The sequence below is a fragment of the Neovison vison genome, chromosome 13 (assembly GCF_020171115.1).
Source record: "Neovison vison isolate M4711 chromosome 13, ASM_NN_V1, whole genome shotgun sequence".
NCBI lineage: Eukaryota > Metazoa > Chordata > Mammalia > Carnivora > Mustelidae > Neogale > Neogale vison.
In genome coordinates, this window is record NC_058103.1 from 13565326 (window position 1) to 13588563 (window position 23238).

General features: G+C 45.8%; 1 protein-coding gene across 1 annotated transcript in view; it reads right to left on the reverse strand.

Moving 5' to 3' along the window:
* DPF3 (double PHD fingers 3) overlaps window positions 1-23238 on the reverse strand; it is a 258611-nt gene that overhangs the window by 40939 nt on the left and 194434 nt on the right. Inside the window, exon 8 of the mRNA XM_044230777.1 lies at window positions 16418-16546. Coding sequence (XP_044086712.1) covers window positions 16418-16546 — 129 coding nt within the window. The remainder of the gene's footprint in view (window positions 1-16417; window positions 16547-23238) is intronic.

Genomic DNA, 23238 nt, shown 5'->3' on the forward strand with positions numbered 1-23238 from the left:
AGATTTCTCTCTCTCTGAAATACATAAAATCTTTAAAAATATACATATAATCTTTAAATAGATATGAAAATAAGTATATATTTATATATGTATATATAATATATATTATATGATATATGTGATATATCATATGATATATATCATATAATATATAACATACATATAATATAATATATAACATATATTATATACATGTATAATTATATTTATTATATATACAAATATAAATATATAAATATAATATAAATATTATATATACATATATGAATATATACTTATTTATGTATAGTTTATATATATCATATGATATATATATCTTTAAACTGTATATATATATATATATATATATATATAAACTGATATATATATATCTTTAAACTGTATAGTCCCATCCAGGGTTTTAAAGAGAAACACTTTTGTTTACATGCAGAGGGAGAGGGACTGGATAGGGTTATATCTTCTACTAGAATTTCATTCTGAATTCCTAATGTGCTCAATAATGACCTAGCTCCATCCAGAGACCAACCCAGGGGCCCATTCCCAGCACATAACAATTCTGTCAGGTTACCATTAGACACATCCATTGGTGAAGCGAAGGAGTTTGGTCAAGGCATTCCATCCTCAGCTTCAACCTTACCTAGACTGGAGCCCTTGGGGAAGGCTGTCCCAAAGTCATCAAAGGGTGTCTGATACACACTCATAGTTTTGTCCACACAAAACTGATTTTCAGTGTTTTCAATTTACTACCAACATTTTGGGGAGATCTCACCAAAATTTCTGAATTTTTGGTCCCTTTCAAAAAACCTGGGACCTGAGAACTCTAAGCCCCATGCCTGCTGGTAGTATCCCTTGAGTGTATATAGAAGCTGTCCCATTCAAAGCGTGGGTGCTGTCTGGCTCCATATACTCCCTCCCTCTGCCTAGGGTCTCCACATGTCCTAAGGTTGAGTGTCAAGGGCTGCCCCCTTTCCCTGGCACTGCTAATTTTCTCATGCCTGGCCTGCTTCACTCACTGAAGATACCTGCTCTGTAGGCATCTGAATTTGACCCCAGAACTAACCTTTGATAGGAGCTAATATATTTCCAAATGGATGAGGAAAGTGGTTTTTCTCTTTCTCATTCTTTGGCTCACGTGTATACTTTCCACCTCTCTCTTGATCAGTGACCCTTTACAGAAATAAACCACATGCACACTTTGCCAACAACTCACTATCATTTGAAAAAGGCACTCCCTAACCTCATGGTCCACGATTAAAGACAAATGACTCTACTGGGTCCCCTCTAATCCTTGTTTATTTGCACTGGTACTACAGCTGCGTGCTAGACATCTTATCCCTAAAAGCAGCCCAAAGACAATACCTACAAAGAGAGCCTATGTCACGGGGTAAGATCTACTTTACACAGAGAAAATGTTTGCTCATCAGAATCAAGGTCCCCTTTTCTAGGTCACAAATTAGAAGGAAGTCTTCAGGTGCAATTTCCGTCCTGAGAAGATATTTAATCCCATTGGTGACCTCTGAATTGTATCTAGTGTCTCAAATTTAAGTCACTATAGGAAGCGGGTGATAACATAATAAATGTGAAAAACCTATTTACACTGAGTATCTATCAACAGATGAGTGGATAAATAAAATGTGGTGTATGCATACCATGGAATGTCACTCAGCCTTAAGGAAGGGCATCCTGTTACCTGCCACAACAGAGATAACCCTGAAGACATCATGCTAAGAGAAATAAGGCCGCCACTAAAGGACAAATACCGTATGTTTTCACTTACATGAGATACCTAGAGCAGCCTTGTTCACAGAGACAGAAAGTAGAATAGGGGTAGCCAGGGGCTCAAGAGAGGAGAGAATGAGGAGTTCTGTTTAACAGGCACAGAGTTCCCGTTGGAGAAGATGAAAAATTTCTGGAGATGGACAGAGGTGATGGTTGTCCAACAGTGTGAATGCACTTAATGCCACTGAACATTAAAATGGTACATATTATATAATGCATATTATATGACAATAAAAAGAAAACAAAACTCTAAGGAGAGTACATGGGTGGGGGTAGCTTTTAACTGCTAGGGAAACTTATATGCCCATAATAAATGTCACAATGTGACAATGCTCAGAGGACAAGACATGGCCTGAAAGGCTGGTCTGGTTCCACCTGACCTAGAGCACCCAAACGAGAAAAGTATTCACTTCCACACACAAGAAGAGACCTGTCAGAGGGTCTGGTTGACAGCGGTACCGATTGGCAGCATGGGGACACTATACCGAGAGCACTTCTCAGGCAATGGAAACATTAACCTCCCAGATCTTTCCAAGCACACACTAAATCTTGCATTCTTATGCCAAACTATTCTTGGCCCAGATATATCAGCAACATCCGACAGGTATATCAAGTCTGGACACGTAAAGAGGTTCTCCGTGGAGAGAGTGACAATGGCCGTGGTGACGATGGGTCGATGACAGTAACTCTGGACTCAGACACCAGGTACTGGCACCAGCTCTGGGCACCATTCACTTCCCAAGCCAACCACCTGTCAGCCGAGCCAGCGGCAACCACTGTTCTGCACTCCACTTCTGAATAAAACAATAAGGTTCAACACACCTTGGGCGTGCAAGTGGGCAGAAGCCTTTCAAGATGATATGAAAGTCGAACTCAAGTAGGATGAGGTCAGTAAAGCAAAATTTACAGAGATGCTATAGGAGCATTGGAAACAGGCTTTTATTTAACAGAAACTTACACAAATTTGATACAAACCCTACATTATGCAAAGCTTTATCACAACTCTACACATTATAACTTGCGGGAGTTGGTTGGAGAGTGGGTTATTATTATAATTATTAGCATTTTGAAAAGGGACCTTTTCTATCAGAAAATGTCACCGAAAAGGGCTTCAGAAGTATACAAAGACGCTCTCCGTGAGCTCCCCCCGGGACTGGCCTTGAATGAGAAAGCTGAAGGGGCTAGCAGGATGTCTGTGCCATCCAATCTCCCCTCTCAAAGGCAAGAGAGAGTCGCAAGCTCAGACCCATTTCAGTAACACTGAAACTCAAGGACTTGCTGATGAGGGTATATCTGGCATTAGGCTGTACGTTCATGATGATGACTCTGTTTGCCAATGAGACAAGGTCAAGAACGTGGGCACACAGAAGACCTGGAGTAGAACGGAGTGGCCCAGCCAGTCAGCCCAGCTCCTCTGCTAGGCCACAGACACAGAGATGAATTCCATTTCATAGCCATCACGTTCACTGTCACCCACACGGCCACAAGGGAACACGTTAGAGCACGCACCTTTCTCCTTCACCCCCACGAGCAGCTGAGCTTGAGGCTTCTGTCACTCAGGTTGGCCTTCCTTGCCCCTGGGGACATTCTAGAACATTAGGCCCCCCAAAGCCAGATCAGCAGAAGGCTCCCTTTGCCAGTCTCCTCTGGAAGCTGTTGGGCGACCAAGTGAGTATCACCTCAGCTGATGTATATTTTGTCGTCCTTTTTTTTTTCTCTCTCTCTCTCTTCACTGCATTATTTTAAAACAAAGCTGTGTTTGAAAATGTGGCACTCGCAGAGATATGGTTAATCACTAGATGAAATTCCTTTCTGAACTAGGCCTCATCAGACATGACGACCAGAAGGAGAGCTGCTTCTTGACATCCAGATAAATGGGGATTGCTTACGGGGAGGGGGCGGGGAGAGGGGTTTTTTGGGGGGAGGGGCAGGAGTGGAGAGACTCCTGATAGCCTTTGTGGCTAATTTATTTCTGTCACGTCTTAACATATAACCATATAACATCACCAACACTTTCAACAGAATTTTGAAGAAGGGAAAAAAAAAAAAACAATCACTCCTCACTTACCAACTCGCAGAAATAAAAATACCTAAAGCACATACATGAATGGCTTTTTTAAAAGCCTGAGAGAGCAGAGTTGATCTTTATTTTCTTATTAAAAATGTGGGGTATTTTTCCTTAGAGTTAATAGGCAGTCTTTATTTTACATTAAGTACTCTTTTGATTTCGTGTCTTCACAAAATTGCTTTTAACTTTCGAAGTAGAAGGTACTTTAAACAAAAATACGGTGCTACGTCAGCACTTTTTCTTTTAAATATTGAAATAAATAAAATAGTTAACTCTTTTTTTTTTTTCATCAGTTTGTTCGTGTTCAGTTATTTCTATTGTAGAGCAATTCCAGTCTGACCTGGGTACGTTCTCACAGACACTCAAAGAAAATGTAATGAAGAATTTTAAAAAAGGAAAAAAAAAATCTTCTTATTGCACAAACTTAGGCCATTCCCAAGACTTCTCTGAGCTGAGCTGAGTCGCAGTAGAGGCTTTTCCACAATCCAGGCTCCTGTGTTGGCTGAAACACACGCTCAGGAGGGGGCCAGGCAAGGGAAGAGGAAGAGGAGGAGGAGGAGGCATAAATCAACGTGGCTTCTTGTCACCTTCTTCGGAAATGGCTTGCTTGGAGGATGCGGGAGTCCCCAGGTCAGAGAGTTGACTGCAGAGGGAAAGGCAATGAAAGATAAAACAAAACAACAGCACAGGACAACTATCTAAAAAAGGAAAGATTCAAATTAAGGGGGTGATGGCCATGAAATGAGTTGAAAAGAAAAAACGAAAGAAGGAAGGTTGAGAAGTTACTAGCTACGGCCATGCGCATGAGCCCACAGCTCTGTGCACGGAGAGCCAGGCTGGCGTCTCCTGGGCCGAGCCCCAGCAGCTCAAGATCAGCCAGCGATGGGGCAGGCCGTCTGCGCCCGGGGCAACCAGAGGCCACGAGAAACAGCGAGGAACACGGCGGGATTTTCAGTCCCTAGGTGGTGGAGTAGGTAAGAATGGGAGCTGGCAAAATCTATTGTTCTTTCTCCTCTGCTTGGTTTGCTGAATCTTTCTGCTATTAAAAGACCCCAGAAGGACCATTCCAGTGCAATCGGTCTGCCTGTCACCTAAGTGGAAATGTGTAGTTCTAGGGTGTGGGACCAGTGGCGGTGACAAAAGCCCCAACAGATACCCCCATTGGGCCCTCAGCCTTCATGCACATACCCTCAACCCCAACCCCAAATGATTGCAGGCTGTCAGAATCACTCAGGAAGGGACCCAAGCCCAAAGCTTCATTCGTGTTCTCAACTAGCCCAGTGATCCCAAAGGTCGGCCTTGGAACCTGGTGGCAGTTCAGACCTGATGGGTCTATTAGCCTGGATGAGTACCCACCAGGAGTGGATTTTACTTCTAGCTGAAATGAAATCTGCTAAGTTATTTCAGTCTTTGGAATGGAGTATTCCACACAAAGGAATACAACCAAGTACTATCACATTTCACCCCAGAAGCAGAGAGCAGAGGTAGGCACCCCTAAACAGGTCATGTTACGTATTAGGCTGGGGGAGGGGGAGGAAGGAGGGGCCCAACTTGAAAATGGCCAAGGCAGCAAGGACCAAATTTCAAAACCAAATGAGCCGCTCAGTTGAACACACATGCCCTCTGCCATCCACCATCTTTCTTTCTGATACCCAAGTCATTGCTCAGGGCTCAGGGGTACAGGACTGTTACAGATGCCTCCAAGACTGACTCTATCTGTCTAGTTAATGGTTTCAGATGGAGGCTGAGAAGAGCCTCACCTCTACCTACCACCAAGCCCTCCCTCTCCATCTGCTCCTATTTCCTTCCCCTGAATCCCATCCCAGGCCCCCCCACGGTCTCACCTCTCAAGTCTGCTTTCCCAGTGCCCTCTCCCAGACTGTAGCGCCTGCCCTAGTGCTCATCCTTTCGCTGTCCCTCCTGCCTCTAGCCCCTTCACTCCACTGATAAAACGAGTTGGCGTTCAAACCTCCCACAGGTGCCTGCCAAATGGTCGCTTACTGGGCCCCCAAATTTTCACTCCCTTGCAGGAGTCTTTCTGTGCCTCTCTCAGTGCCTGCAACCCCTCCAGTCAGAAACCATCTACCACTCTTCTAGTGAGTCTATCTCATACCATACCCTCATGCCCTTTCAACTTCCTCAAATTTCCATCCTTGACCCCTCAACACACACACACACACACACACACACTTATTTGCCCCCACTGAAGCAACCTAGAAAATAGCTGGTTGGTTCTCAACCTTGTCCTCCTAACATCCATCCATCTCCTCCTTCATTTCCTCTGGCTGGGCAAAACGCAGGCCATCGAAAATGTCTCCCTGCCTCTCAGTCTTCTGCTTTCAATCCCCTTCAAGGAAGCTACCTTTCCATCTTTACACACATCTTCAACATTCCCCTTACCCTCTCCTCACACCCTCATTCTCCCTCCTGCCCTCCCACCCCCATCACTACCTCACTGGCTCCTGGAGAACCAGTCCTCCTCTGACTTGATCAATAGATACTGTGTCCAGATATGTCCTCTCCAACCTGTCTGTCCACGGTACTTATGGAACATCCACCATGTATGGAATGAGACACTAAACCCTTCTACTAATTAGCTCAGAAACATTGCTCAGTTCTCAGTTTATTTCAACAAATAATTATGGCACAATGGCATCAGGCACTGTCCAAGGGACATGAGTGACATCATCTTTGCCCTCAAGGAACACACCATCTATTTGATGGGAAAGACTACAGTCATGTTGTAATAAGCACTCTTAAGAAAATCTCCCTGGCTACTGTGATCCCCAGCGGAAAAAAAAGAAAAAAAAAATCACATATCAGGCCATGATGCTCTCACACATTTTTCAACTACTTGTGACTATCTGCTCTGCCCACCTGGATTGCCAAAACTCCGGAGGACACCAAATCCATTGGTCCCATGTTTAACTTCAGCCTATCCTTCACAGAGCTGAACAGTCATACATAGTTCACTGTTACTCAGCCGCTAGTCACCAAATAAACAAAGGCATATATGAATGAAAATATTATTGTGCAAAGTATATAAATATACTAGCGTGAACCTGAGCTGAAAGGACAAATGTCGGAGTCACCAATCATGGGATAAATCAATCACGTGCCCCCTGATACGAGGCCGGAGAAGGATGCAACACCATTTCTACGGTACTCTTACCCCAATTCATAACCCGACTGTAGGTAGCCCTTAGGAAATAGTACACAATCCCAAAGAGAAGGGCTTCCTAGGAATTGACTAGTTTCACAGTATGAAAGACAAAGAGTATGGAACTAACTGCTCCAGATTAAAGGACTTTAAGACGACATGACAACTAAATACAACATGTGATCCTACATGAATCCTGGACCAGAAAAAGGACATTATTAGTGAGACTCTTGACACAATCTGAATAAGGTCTATAGATGGGGAAGTATTGCATCAATATTAATTTCCTGATCGTGATCCGTTTATTGAGATTAGTTGAAGAATCCAAGAGTACATAAGAATTCTTTGTGTTTTTTGCATGAGTTTCTTATAAATCTGAAATTATTTCAAAATTAACAATTTTTAGGCCTTCATCATTGGTTGAAGGCCAGTATGGAGATACTTTGAAAACCTAACTGACAATGCTTTTTAGCTAATAATTCAGTTCTGACAGTGTTCTTCCATCATTCTTGGTATTCTGTAAATCAATCAAGCAGAATGGTTTTTCCTGTACTGTTATTTTGAGAAAATGGCCAGAAATCACTTTTATTGCCCAAAACAGTATCATATAATTCAATTCTTCAGTGTTAGAAGCACTTGGGCTTGTGAAGTGTTCACTCCCTGACATTCACCCCACCCACCCTCACCCCTGCCCTGATGTCACCACCAAAACACTGCCCGTTTAAGAAGCTCAACCTCAGTTCCTTGGGAAAGTTCACAAGAACTTCAACGTCGCTCTGTCTCAGCAGGACTCTAATGTGATTCTGCTCTGTCTTGTTTTATTTTTACAGCATCAAATACCTCCTCTCAATCCGAGGAGGTCTTGAATGAAAGACTGCAAAAGCTTCACTGATTTTACTCAATAAATCTCAAAACTGCAATCTACAGGAGAAGTCAGTACAGAATGAGAAAAGATTATCAGAAGATCCGAACACCGCGAGGCTGGAACTTCAGTTACCTAATGTGGTCAGCCTGTCTCCTCATCAGTAACATGGTAACGAATGACATCTATCCCATCCCCCATGGTGGTTTTAAGAATCATCATGAGAAAATCTTGGTTATATATTATGATAGGGTAAGAAACATCCACATGCTAAGGATAGAGAAACTGAGGCAGAGGTTCATGGCAACAAATTCACACAGGGACTGGGTCCAGAACCCAGAACTTTTTATTTCTACTCTAGTTTTCTACTCCTTGGAATCAAAAATGCCTCACTCCAAGAATTTACAACACAATTAACTTCACTTCCAAACACTAAACAAAATCTCCTGCAGAAAAATTCCTACTATATGAAACTACTCAAACTTTAAGTACAAGTTTAAGATCATATTCATCAGATGTAACAGGAGGCATACTGGGATAATATTAATTAGTTTTATTTTACCATGAAGTGACTACCTCCAAACAGCTTTTAGTTCTCTCCCCGAGTAATGATCCTGTGTTCCCTCAAGTGCTATCTAAAGGCAATATCGGGCCGCAGCCCATTAGGTGGGTAGAGAGATGCAAAGTAAGCAGGAAGGTTTAAAGGGGTACAATGGATGTGAACATCATATTTTTATTAAATCCTTCTCTCTAAAATACCAGTAGCAAATTGCATTACTGACTTTAAAGTACCTTTAAAAAATTAAAAGTGTATTTCTCACTCCCAGGGTTACAGGACCTGATCTCGACACAGTCTCAGTAACAGAAATAAAGGAGTAGATTGTTCTAGGTGGGAAAAAAACATCAGACAGACAACAACAGTCATTGCTTTTACATCAACAGTTCTCCCCAGGGGATTGGAAGGTTGTAACAAATTTAGAAAGTTCTGTATCTTTGGTTTTCCTATCTTTGGGCTAAGACTTGGAAACTTTGGTGACATGTCTGAAGCACTTTCGGTGGTGTTTTCCTGAGCTGAGGACAAAGGATGCTAGTCAGATCTTTTTCATCTTGATGATCGTAATTTCTTTTATATTGAATTTGAGTAGTGACACTTATTTAACAAGAGCAACAACAAAATGATAGATGGGTTGAGAGCTGGCACATCTCTTACAACTCCTGAGGTCACCAAAAAAAAAAAAAAAAAAAGGCTTTGTTCCTAATAGATGTCAGTCAGGAGGGAATGTCTAGAATTGATAGTTTAGAAAGAAGATGAGTTCTCTGCAATATTCTGCACAGAATTTCAACTGGAATTGTCTTTCGGGGGATCTAATTGTTTACTCTTCCATTTTAAAATTGCCTTAATAAGGTTATCTTTAAAAGCTATATTCATTACAACACCCCTTTCTTTGATTGGACCTGAGAAAAAGCAGGGGCTATCTAACTACCTACCTACCTTTCTATATCTTCCCCTTTTTGACCAAGTAGTAGTTGGAAAAGGAGCATTAGTTGAAAGAAGTGCAGCCAAAACCATAACCAAAGGAGGCATTCTGATTCCAGAAAAATTCAAGGAAAAGTATTGTCAACAACTGTACTAGCTTGTTGACTCAGGCTCTAAAGGAAGGGGTGGAAAGATTCAACCAGTCAGCATGAAAGTTGGAAATAAAGTTCTTCCCCCAAGATACAGAGGCACGAAAGTAGTTCTAGATGACAAGGATTAGTTTTTATTTAGAGGCGATGCGTGACATTGTTGGGAAATGCGTAGATTGGAAAAAAAAAATCACTATTGAAAAGGCATCACAGGAAGCTGCCATTCCACTGAATTCTGAACTCTCTCACCATGTAAAGAATTTCCATGTCTCTCTTTTATAATAAACTAATGCTATCCAAACTTTTAAAAATTATAAATAAAAAATTAAAAAATAGATATGGGTGTATTTCATATATTCCTATATTCCATATATAGGACCATGAAAGTGGTACCACAGAACAATAATAAAGGAATACAGGTCCTGGAGTCACGCTGCCAGGGATCAAAATCAGGCGCCTTATTAACTGGGAGGCCTTAGGACATCGCTGAACCTTAGCGTTAAGCCTCAGATTCCATATCTGTAAACTGGGGCTAATATAAGCACCTACCTCCTGGGGTAATCATGAGGCTCAAGGAACTGACCTAGGGAAAGCACTCAGAACAATGTCTGGTAGGTACATGAACGTCGGTGGTTGTTATAGAGAGAAAGGGGGGCAAAGGTGTAACATCAACCGTGCAGGCATTCGGAAACCCACGATAGCCAGCTTCCTCCTCCTGTGCCTCCTCTGAGTTTCCTTCCTTCACCTTAAGACATTTGTTTTCAAAGCCACGTTCACTCCACTCCCTCAAACCTCACTCAACCTCTCTGGATTGATCTTTCTCAGCTGAAAAGTGGAAAATTTGAACTTGATCATCTTCAAAGTCCCCTCTGGTTTCTTCTTCTTTTTTTTTTTGAAAGGATGTAAATTCTGAGTCTGTTGGAAGATACCATAAGCAAGGTGAGACCAAGGGGCTCAGGCCATGCTAGGATAGGTTACCATGCTTGGTTGGTCGCACCAACTGAGAAAGATGAGAATGTCTACTACCCCCAAAAGGAGAAATTGAAGATCAGGCTCTGCTCGTAAAATTAAAATAGAGAAGCAACAGCCACCCTCAGATAAATCTTTCCATGGGACGTTGCCTTGTTAGACAGGTCTTCCTTTTGGTTCTCCTTTAGAACTCCAAGCTAGACTCTGAAATTAGGTGGCTTTTTATAATTTAAATTAAGTTTTTGTTTAGTTTCAAGTTCAAAGGCAAGCTGTCATTGAAAATGTTACAACTACAAACAACTACACAGATTTTAAATGATCATATAGATTGGTTGGACATATTTTTATTAACATAGAAGCTCACACTTCACCAATGAGAGCAAGTCGCAGCGCTATGAATCCAACATCTAAGTCAAAGCGACAGAACAGATGACAAGGAGGAGAAGGACAGCAAGAACGGGTTGTACCCCCTTAACAGAAGTCAACGGGAACCAACTATGTGGGCTTTTTCACACAGGTGAGCATGCAGGACAGGAATATTACAACATGGAGGGTTTATCCCATATTCTCTAGGAGCAAGGCCACACAGAGACTAGGCAGGACATCCCCAAAATGGATGAGGTTGTTCCTTTCATCCTCTCACAAATGAGAGCAAATGCCCAGGCCAGCACTTACACACTTCAGGCAGGAGAAAAGTAGAAGTTCTTTCTGTCTCAGGCTACCAGGGAAGCACAAAGGGTCCATTCGCGGGTTTCTTTGCTTAGTCTTGGCTTTTGTTCGGTGCGTTTGTTATTTTAATGAGAGGTCTCATTCATGAAGATTCCCAAAGCCTGGATTGTCAAAGTGGATCTTCCCAAACACTTAGAAGCAGCCTGTTGTCTGGGGGGCGGTTACTTGGCTCTCCCAACCCAAGCCCCATGGCAGTACCCGTGTCTCTGGACCTGTGCTCTCATGGAGGCCGGAGACCCTGACCACACTTAGTGGAAGTTTAGGATCTTCAGATCAGCGCAGTTGAGTGTTTTCCTAATCAGAGGTCCTCTTTAATGTGGACTCATCCCTTTGGCAGCTAAGTCGGTCCATGGAGCAAAGAACACGGCCCTAGACATGCAGACCCTGGTGGCCGCCCTCTGTCATTCTGCCCAAGTACAACAGCCAGCCCCAGCCTCAGATCCCTGGTCTCTACCCACCAGCTGCAGCCAAGGAAGGCAGAGGGAGCCAAGCACTTCCCCAGCCACTTTTCTCTTATGGTTGAAGCCAGAAGCCAGAAGCCCACCACTCTCCGTACGGGGCCCCTCCCACAGTCCAAGCAAGCCTCCGTTGCCACACTAGGCCCAGGCTCACATCGGGAAGCATGCACACACAGGAAGCAGAGGGCCGGAGGGAAGACACTCTACACCCGTAGGCACACTCATACTGGGGGTGTGAGCCCAGGAAAACAAAAGACAAGCCAGGGGAGGAAAAGGAAAGAAGGAAAGAAAAAAACAAACTAGCTAACAAAAAACAACAACAACAGAAAACAACTATGATGGTTTTGCCCTCCCTGTAAGACAGGCCAGCTGACACGTACCTTTGAACTAGGACTGCACAGCTGTTCCTTCTTGGGACTGCCAACAAGGTGAACGGTCTTCTCCATCGCCCCAGGGACCTTGAACAAGTGTTGCTTTGGTTTATTTCAGGAGGTGCTATTGGAAACATAAAACAAAGTGCCTGGAGGGCACTATAAAAAAAAATAGAAGAAGAAACACGGGAGACTTGATCGTCCAACGGGAATTTATGTTTGTCAACAGGGGCCAGGGGAGAGGGACGTATACTGTGAGGTATCATTCTTCCATCCGTGAGCGCGGCCTCGGGTTGCTTTGTCACTGCCAAGTCCATGACTTTCTGTTTGTATTCCGTTCTTGCGTTTGGAAATTGCTCTTCACCAGAAGGAAAGTGAGGAGAAGCCCCAGGGACAACACCACCACGGCTATGCCGGTGCCGGGAGGAGTCCAGGAGGTGCTGGCAGGCGGGGCCCAGGCACTGGAGGGAGGCCACACACGGAGGCCCAGACTTCCCAGGAGCTGCTGACATTTTCTCGCAAGCAGGGAGGAAGATGGAAAGGTCAGGGAGCAGAAATGGGGAGGGGGTCTGCTGTAGGGAGCCACACACTCCGTGGGGTACAAAAGTGCCATCATCTCCCAGCGAGGAAATCCTCCCGACTAGGTGTCCTTGAATCAATCCCTCCCCCAGCGGCTCTCTCCCAAGCAGGATATCGCTTCCATTGCTTTGATTTCCCTTCTCTCTCTCTCTCAAGAAAAAAAAAAAGGTCCATTTCTAATAATAGCTAGAACACATAAGTAATCATTTTAATGTTATTCATTTTTTGTTTCCAAACCCAATGTTCCTCCTCTCTTCGCTTTGCCAATAAATAGGAAAAGTGAGGAAATTGACTCTGCTCATGTCAAAAAGATTCCCCACCCCCCCCCACCTCTCCCAAAGAGAGACAATCCACCTAACTTCCCATTTCTACGGAAAATGAACAGCACGTCATGATGGCATCTCTCTGAAGGACTGTTATCCTGCTCTTTTGTTCTGTTTTGTTTCAGTAGTTTGTGCTTCTGTTGTACCTACCCAAGACACGGGGGCAAGGGGGCGGGAAGGAGTGTGGAAGGAGAGAGGGAAAAAGCAAGGATGAAGGGAAAACCTAAAGTTGACTTTCATTTAAAAAAAAAAAATGTATATCAGACCCAAAATAGTGACCAAAGTCAGAGGGCGACGGCTAGTTGCCCAGAGAGTCTGTCCCGTGGGTTTAGCAACTGCCCTTTTTATCTGCTGTGGGCGAACCCCGACCACTGCGGCGTCCTCGGCAGGAGCGAGGCTCTTCCAAATCGTCCTCATCAAAGCCGTGGAAAGTTGACGTGTCACTTTCTGACGTGGAACCGAATAAGTCCTCCGTGGTGCGTGCTGCGGCCGTTGCCTCCTCCTTCCTGCCTTCTCCTCCCAAATGAGCTGACATGTATGATGAATATATCAGCACATGGGTTAAGCAACAGACAGCATTATTAATATTCTTATTACATTCTTACGTTACTCTTAATAGCAAGACCAAAAGCCCTTTCACACCAAAAGGGATTAGCTGGGGGCATCACCCGGCGACTGGGATTCAAGGGTCACGGGACAAAGCCAACATTTCGGGGGGAAAGGATTCCTCCCGCCCCAGAAAGGCACCATCTCTACGATAATGCATGTGTCCACAGCTCTGACGGTGACAGATTCAACCGCAGTCTGTCCTTCTCCTCTTCTGTCCGCACACATACGCATGCATGCCCGCTCAGCCCCGCCCCAGATAAGGAGTTGCCTTAGTGGTTTTTAAGCCTGGTTGGTAATTTCTTTGGTGTTTTCAGCTGGTGTTTCCTTGAACACTGTTTGTCCTTCGCTTTGACAGTAGCTTTACAAAGGTATTACTGTCGGATAACCCATTCGAGATGGTCAAGCCTCCATCCGTTTTATTTTTATTTGTACCCGTTTCTAATCCCATTCTTATGGCACCCTTTCAGTTCTGCACTTAGAGCATGTAGTTCATTTGCACTGAAAGCGAGAAGTTGCAAAGTCTGACAAGCGGTAGGCAATAGAAGAGTCTCTCGTTTTCTTTAACGACTGGAGGAAACTTCAGGGATCTGCACCCACGTATGTGCACCCACGTATGTGCACCCGGGCGCACATACACACCTGTGTGCACACACGTGCACACGTGCACACTCACACACAAACACACGCACACCCTCCAGCCACTAAACACACCCAGGTCTTCGTGACTCCACAAAGTCCAGAGTTGTCCAGTCCCTAACTCAGAGCACCAAAAAAGCGGGAATTAGGGGTTTCAAAAGCCTAATAAAATATAGTGTCCTGAAATCTAGAGAACTCAGGTTTAAACTTATTCACACTGTAAATGAGACCCAAGACTGCCCCAGAATGAGGTCACAGTGTTTCACTTATGGTGTCAATTTTAAGAATCTCATTTTCTCCCCAGGAAACAGCGGTAGCGGGGAAGATGGGAAGGGAAAGACAGTTTTTCTGAACTTCACACTCTTCCTTGGAAGGACTCCAAGGAGGCCCTAGAGAAGTATTCGCCCACCTGCCTTCACAAGCATGTCTCATGGGCTAATGCCACCTGTTTATTCCCAAGGTGCTGCCTATTTCAGGAGCATCAGAGTTAGACCTTGACTAAATCATCCACCAAAATCGGCAAATGCAATGACAATACCTAGGCTGGTATCAAATAGTCCCTGAGTCACATAGCAGACAGATCTTGGGTTGAGAGGGGTGGCGGGGGGTGGAGGGTTGGGTGGAGGAACGCTGAATAAAGGCTGCGAGGAGAGGGGCTTTGGATAGACAATACCAACTGCCCACTTCTGGTCCCCCGTGGATCAGATCCAAGTACCCCATTGTTCGTAGGGAAGAAAAAGGGAAGATGCAAGCAGCTTGCAGTGAGCATTCTGAAGCTGCCCTTTCTAATGCACCCCAAACCAGAACAGTCCATCACCTTCTGCCTAGAATATCGCTCTGCCAGGTGACTTTGCTTCGGGCGATAGAGACTTTGTCTGATCGTTTGCTTTTAAAAAACACTGAATTGAATTTCACTTGTTTCGTTTTCTTTAATTATTTCTAAAACTATTCACTTTAAGTATTTAAAACCCAGAGTGCACTGTCACGTGAGCCCTCTCCTCTAAGCTAGCCCCGGCAGAGTAAAGAGTTCAACGTGAGGTATCATGTTTAGAAAACAAATGAACATGGATGGGCACCCAGTCAGGTCCCAGTGTTGAGGGTATGTGCAATAGAGATCACAGTCCTTTTCCAATTACAGATTTGCTACTCAAGTCAGTCTGGAACCCTAAACAACTTCAACATCAAATATAAAAGGACGGAAGTTCAGGTTTGCAAGGGAAGAACCGAGTTGTTACAGTAAACCCAGGTGTGGTCACCTCGGTCCGTCTCCCGGGCCTTGGAGCAGAAAAGACCTTAGGGAGAAATAAGGGAAGGAGAAGTGGCTTCTCACTGCTTATACCAGCCACCCAGCCGAACAGCATCTCACCCACTGGTCAGCGCTGGGTCAGACTAAAGATGAACCTGAGATCATTTCTCCTCCCTACCTTGTGCTTTTGGCTTCACTAGTACATCAAACAATATGAAAAGTAGGTCACACCAACCAACCACAACCAGCCAAAGATAATGGTTTGGTTAGAATTGCAAAATGAAACATCTTAAACAAAACTTGAAGGCCTGAACTCAGTTTAAGAATGAGAGAATAAGACCCAAATCTGTTTTTGTCAGATTTGGTCTTTGGAGAACTCAAAGATGAAAATTTCAAAACATAACAAGTTAACTCCAAATCAGCCCTGAGAACACCTGACCTTTGGCCCCCTTGATCTATCAGGGTCTCTTTTGTCTGTTTTATATGAGAAAATGGGATGCACGGCCAATGGAGATGGTCTTTACCCAGCTGCCCATGAACCCCAGTGTTTCAGACTCCCACAGTTCAAGACATAGCTGCTTTCCCTACATTCCTGTTTCCACACTCTTCCAGTCTGCCCCAGGCACGTCCATAGGACACACACATCTCTGTGTTAGGTACACACCATCTGATTCAAGGAAGCATATTGCCTGTGTCTCTAGGTGTTTCTCAGACATTCCCTCACTGTCGTCCACGACAATACACACAAAGAAATATCCACCTCATGGAGAGGCCAGACCAGTCAAAATCTCCTTTCCCTCTTCCTACATCCCAGGGCACAACTCTTGGTTCTTAAGACTCAAAGAGGAAAAATATCAAAATGACCTGAAAACTCCTCTGCACTCAGAATCACCTCCACGTCTTCTCCACTCCACCCTCCAGCCCCAACACAAGATGGCGGAGGGATACAAGAGAAACAGCTCCCGCTCTACAGGCACAGATGCAAGAAGGGGCCACACTCACCAGAGCGTCCACAGTCTGCACAGGACACCAGCTCTTCAGGCCGTCCGCTCTTCTTGTTCATGTTAGAGCCCCCCAAGCAGAAGTCACAGTAGTTGTTGGGAATGACTGTCCCATCCGGTCCTTTCTGGGCTATAGAAACATTAAAAGGAAAAAAAATCTGATTTTAGGCTGACATGCGTTTCTACTGGCCCTTGCGCTATGTTTTCTTTTTGATCCTCTTCAGCTCGATAGTTCCTTTTCTTTAAAGATTTTATTTATTTATTTGCGAGAGAGAGAGCGAGAATGAGAGGGGTAAGGTCAGAAGGAGAAGCAGAACCCCCACTGAGCAGGGATTCCTGATGTGGGACTTGATCCTGGGACTCCAGGATCATGACTTGCGTTGAAGGCAGTCGCTCAACCAACTGAGCCACCCAGGCACACATTCAACTCAATAGTTTTAATCCCTTGCAAGCTACCCAGAGTTTAGTTTAACTTCTGCAATATTTGCAATATTTTTTTATAGAAACTACCTTGCTCCTCTGATCGCGTTTCCTGGATGAACAAAGCATCCAGAAGGCCTACTAGTCAAGTCAACTTCTCTCATCTCTGAACAACCAGCTCTCAGGGCTCAGGCCTCAAACAGCAGGTAGCAACCATAAACAGTGGTGGGATGAGTGGGAGAGAGAATGGGCAATGTCTAGGTTTTGTCCTTGGGAAAGATGCTCTTGTTTGGGAGGTATTCCTTCTGTCCCTGAAAATGAAAACAAAGAAGCACTGATGGTAGTCATTTCCAGGAAGGACACTGAAGATGCTTCTGGGGACTCTGATGAACATCTTGCCAGGTACACAAAGGTCCACTCTTGTTCAGCCTCATCTCCCTGAAGTCCAGACTCACGTGTGTGGAGAGAACCCAGAACTAGTTAACCTACAAACCTCAAGAGCCTAGAACCAGACCGGGGCACTCAGCTCAGCCTCTTGCCAAAGATAAGTTGAATGGTGAGTTGGTGAGCGCGCCTTGAGGCTCAAGACCTTCCTAAGCCACCCTGCCCAAGGTCCTTATCCAAAGGCAAAGTTGAATGTTGGGACTTGATCTTAAAAAACAAAGCTTGTGAGAACGGCACATTCTCAAGCACTGAGATCATTCTCAGTTCTAGGGGATGGCTGAAATAGCTTGGACAGGTTTCTTTGCATGGGGAGAAATGCCTCCATTCTCCTGTTTTTTGATCCCTATTGTGGAGATTCATTTGTCACATGAACACTCCCTGTTTGCAACTAAGAAGAAAAGTCTGCCTGTTTATGGGATCAGCCTAAACCACGGGGGTACCTTCCTCCTCGCTATACCCAATGTCTGCTGCTATCTTTCATTATTTACTGGCTAACATTAATCAGGGTCCCGTAGGGTACGAATCTGTAAAAGGAAGCAGATATGTGAGCAGAAATACCATCCAGACAGTAAGTGATAAACGGATTCACCCACTTTAATATGATTCCCTCTGGCCTTCGCTTCTTCCATGCCTCTGCTTTGCCTCCAGGAATAGAAAAACTTACCTGGGGAAGGCAGAAGACAAAAGCTCACAGAATTACATTATAGAGAGTTAATCCATTTATCAGTTGCTATTTGGATTGTTTAATCAGTTTCTAAGTCATTGATTTTCATCTTCAGGGAGGCAGACAATTCTCTGCAAAAAAAAGGTGTTGGTTGTTGGGGGCAGACAGAGGAGCTGGCCACACCCTACGGCCTCTTGGGTGTGGATTTTTTCTTTATCATTCACTGCATCTCAAAGACACTACAGGTCATTAAAAAGCGGTTTTGCAAATAATCTCCCAAATCAGTACCCCTGCAAAAATTGTCCTCTAAAATTTTCATTGCCCAAATCCAGAAGAAAGCTCCTTTCATCCCTCTCTCTCATTTGCCTTCTTCAACGTTTCTAGAACTCTCAAGAAAATCCAAGCATGTCTACGAAGCAAATAAACTCGGGATTTTCTCATTAGGAGTCTATCCTAGCAATCAATCAAAAGGGGAACAGGAAGAAGTGGGGTGTATGAAATTCCAGGGCTGAGTGTAAGCCAGAGCTAACTTTCATGAGTGATAGGATCTAGAAAGAAAATATGGAGATGCCAGTCACAACTCAGGTAGCTTCCCATATGAAAAGCAATCAAAGATCAAAGACATCCACGTGTGTGCTCACTTCGGCAGCACATATACAAAGACATCCACGTGTATCATCCCACTAAAAATCTCAGGAGCCGAAGCCTCACCATCTACCTCTCCTGTCAGATTTTCTCTCCTTTCACAAAATCTTTAAACAACCAAAGAATCTGGTTTTCTCCAACACGGTGTATGCCTTGTGACTTATGAGGATGAAGTAGAATAGAGTATAGGAACACCTGGGTGATTCTTCACAGTCTTTCCCACCAACAGACCATGGGAAGAATACCCTCATTGAATCAGGGGCTCCAATACTGCAAGAAATTAAAAATTCAGAAATGATCTAATTGGGCAAAGCAGATGGTGATAGAGAAATTGGTCCTGTGTAAAAAAGAACAAAGAAACAGAATTTAATTCATCTAATGAAGAGAAATTTCTAAGAGGGCTGAATCAGAGCAGGATGCCCACATATATCTGTGTTGGTTGCTGGCCATACAAAGTCCCTGGCCAAGGGTGAAAAGAAGGTGCTAAGACCCCAGTTGAAGGCTCTGCTGTGTGGAGCTGTGACATATCAGGGGTACCATTTTAGTCTAGCAGTGACCCAGGAAAGAAAGTGACAGTGAATACCTATGCTTCATTTTTGGCAAAATCCTACACTCTTCTTGTAACACTGAGCTCAGAGCCTCGTTTCATCTTGGTCAAATGGCGTAGGATTGACAAAGCAAAAGCTTCTGGTTCTGGTTCTCATACTTTTGGGTATTTAGGATTGGTTTCAGGGTGAGGGTTTTCCTATAGAGCTCTCCCAGGTCCCCAGCCAGAAGGACCGGTCAGGCCTTGGGGAGGCCATTCTCTTGACATCACTTTCTGACCCTTCTCTTCTTTCTACATGGGTACACCTGCCTCTACTCCCTGTACTGAATGATCTCCTCTTTCAGGTCAGATACCATATCTAACTCATCACTGAAACACCTGGCCCTGCACCCAGGAAATGGTTAACCACAATGCAGAGGACAAATGGCTTAGAAAAGGACGGCAGAGATGTGAGCAGACAGCCCAGTGACACCCCTGGGACATCCTCCTAGTGGGGACAGAGCACTGTGTTTGTTTTCCCTGTGGTAGAGTTATCTGTCACTCTGAATATCATTCACGACACAGCTTATTTCCCAAGTCCTCAGAGAGAAGTGCTGGTCCACGTCCGGATGGATTGGTCAGTCCTCTGGCCTAGTGTCAGGTCTAGCTCCCACGGCAAACAAGAGAGGGTGGCTGAGGGCCCTGGGTTGCTGGAATAATAACCCCACACACCCCTACTATGGGAGGGGAAACACCATCTCGTACGCAAACACGTAAGAAAGCATAAGACCACAATTCACTGTCCTTGACAAGGGGACACCAGCTTGCTCCTACCCATGTAGCCTCCCTCCTGTTAAACAGTTTCTTGAAAAGAAAAAGAAGCAGACATTTATTACACTATAAAACCATGACGGATCTTCCACTGGAGGTTTTACGTACATTGTTTCACTGATTCTCACAAAAACATGGTAAAGCGGGGATTATTTGAAGATGACGTAACCAAAAACCAAAGAGATTATGGTCTTGGCTTCACCCGTGGGTCGTCTATGTCCCCAGAGACTCTGTCTCCTGGAAAGTCCAGAGGCAAACACTCCCTGGCCACACCTTGCATATAAAACATTTCATAAATCTCTTTAGACTCAACTTGATTCACCCAATACGTCATTTTGGAAGCCCAAAGGGATAAAAATGATTGCGATTGGCCTCATAAAAGCAGAAATTCCCTTTGAACTTAAATTCCATGTCCCTACCACAGTAATCCATACGGGGCAATCCTGTTTATTGTCCCATTCTCTGTGAAAACACTTCTCCAGAGAATTTCAGAGGCTCTAGAAGGAATTTTTTTTAAGTAAGGCTTACACCACAGCTCTACTGGCCTATGGCCTGACCCAGCCATGAGCAATTTCCTGGTACTGTGTATGAGATCATTATAAAAAGGATTTTACTATAAATAGGAAGCTCACACAGACCTTGCAAGAGGGATTTAAATAGAGATTCTGCTTCTGCTTATGGGAAATTGAGTCCCACTTCATGGAATAAGACAACGGGAGGGCAAAGACCCGAATGGTTTCTCGATGGCAGCGTCCATAATGATGGATTTGGCGTTCTGTTGATGAATGTTCATGGGCTGAGATCATGTAAGAGATACAAGGAAGCTGCCAAGAAAATAAAGTGAGCCTTGAGGCTTTAGGAATTTACCTGGGGGAACTAACTCTACAAAGCTCAAGAGGGGAGGGATGGAAATCAAGAACAAAGTTCATGAAGAAACACTCACATGCATGCACACATATATAAATCAGTAGGAGGTGGGAGGGAGCCTTCCAATCAAACCAAGAGAAAGGAAAAGCCAAGCCCCAAAGAGTCCCACCACCACACTCAGTTAAGGGTGATCAGTCCTTCTGGAAAGGTATTTATAGTCCACTTTGATAGGGCCACATGTCTCTGGCTAACGAGGCCCCAAATCTTCCCTAAAACTACCACCCAGACAAGGTTGTCTTTCCCCCCGTGGGTCCCATCCCTGCAGCGACCTGCCTGCCACTCCAGAAATGGGAGGCGTGGCCAGGACAGCCTGGCTACCAGCAACAGCCCCCCATCCGGTCCTGCCAAGACAGAAGCTGCATCCCAAGTGTCCTAGGGAAACCGGAAGCAAGCCAGAAGTTTCGCGCCGCCCTCCCAACCCCACAGCCCATCCACAAAAGCATGACTTCACATTCTGAGCAGACGCTCAGACCGCCTGCCAGGGCCTGGTGCGCACAAGCACGCGGCCGTGCTCCATGCCTACCGCCCAGCCCTGCCGCCCAGCCCCGCCACCCACCAGCTCTCCCTTCCGGGCCTGCGAGTTGGGATGTGTAGCCCTTGCGGGACCAGGGGGGCAGTGAGAAGAGCCCTCCAGGAGGAGCCTTGCTTCTCCGCGCCCTTCTTACTGGCTCCCCCACCACCCTCCCTGGCTGACAGTTCCCATCCCTCCACGGGGCTGACCTGTTTCCATGGCAACCGGAATCCTGGGCTCCGGCAGCCTCTGGTCTTGCCACCTGTTATTACTTCATCTCTCAAGTGTAAAGCATCCTAGCCAGGGCCACTTGGCTGTGCAGAGCGCGTCTTCAGAGGACGGAGGAAAGAAAAGGGCCGAGGAAAGAGGGAACGCAGAGAGGCAGCCCCAGGCTGGCCACCCAGGACACGCACACGGGCCAGGCCCGGCAAGAAGAGGAAGGGAAGGCGAGGAGGGAGGGTGGACGCCAACGTGCCTTCCCTGCAGAATCAGCGAGCAGGCCTCAGCTGGAGGCCACCACCACATCCCGCTACCTTGTACCCAGCCTTTAATGAGGGCTGTGGGAGGGGCGGGCGGCGGGCGGGCGCCGGGGCAGCTGCACACAGCTCTGCGTGGGCCCACGCCGAGCAGGGCAAGGAGAGGGTTAAAGGAGCAAGATAAAGACTGTGGGGAAGGCTGGACCAGAGGGCAAACAGAGCCTCAAAGCCTGGATAAATGGCCTTAATTCTCATGCTCTTGCTCACCCTACTCCTTACGTGTTTACTCATATAAATTATCCCCAAGGCCTGACACCTTTCTTCCCTGCTTCCCCAGAACTGATGAAAAAATAAATCCTACAGATCCAAGGAATAAAAACGTTGGGATTCCGTTCAGGCCCATTCCTCCCGGCCACTAATTCAGGCCCCACCCCAGGGCCCCAGAAGGAAGACAAACGAGGCCGACCTCCCCCCATGCGGGAAGGCAAGGGGACCGCGGAGCCCGGCAGGGAAACGGACACCAGAGGCCATTCCCCACCCGCCGGTTGGGCCGCCAGAGTCCTCCCCGGCAGAGAACTCGCTCTCCCTCACCGGCCGTTGTGCCCCCTAGCGCTGGGGACAAAGTGAACGTAGGTGGGGTTGAGAGGGGCTGCCAAGGCAGAGTGATGCCAGGCCCTGAGGTCAGTCGCCCCGGCGGAAGCGAAGGCCGAGGGCTGATTCAGTGTCTTCAAGTTTATGGATGGGCCTAAATTCGCCACAGTCCGTGGTGTTCAGGACGACATGAGAAAGAATGGGCTGAAGTGGCAGAGATTCTTGCAGAAAAGCTGGGAGCCGAGCCAGTCGGACAAAGACACGGGAGGAGGAGCGGGCTTCTCTGAAGAGGCCTTGGGCCCCAGGGTGGCATGCCTGCCTGGCTAGAGGCAGAAGAATATGCTAGGGGACACTGTAAGGTCCCTTTCTAGCCTATGATTCGATGATTCTAATGGCGCGAAGGAAGAATCAGAAAAGGGACGTCTTCCAAACACAGAGGGACCTCAGCCTCTCGTCACTGTGTCACGTGCGTGGCCGTGTCTCTCTCCCTGTCTGCCACCAGCTCCCTGAGGGCAGGAGCAGTGTCCTTAATGGCGGAATCCCCAGCACCCGGCACCGTGGCCGACGCCGTGCTGGCCAGCAAACACTTCAGGAAAGGCTGGACAATCTTCACAGAGGCGCTTTGGACAAAGCAAACATTGAGGCAAAGGGAAGTCAAAGACTAGGAGTCGAGTGGGTGTCCAGTGTCCCCCGAGGACCAAGTGACCATTCTAAGGCACTGACGGCATCAGTCCTGTTCATCACAGGGACAGAAAGAGGGAGCAGCAGAAGTCGCCATCGGAGAGAA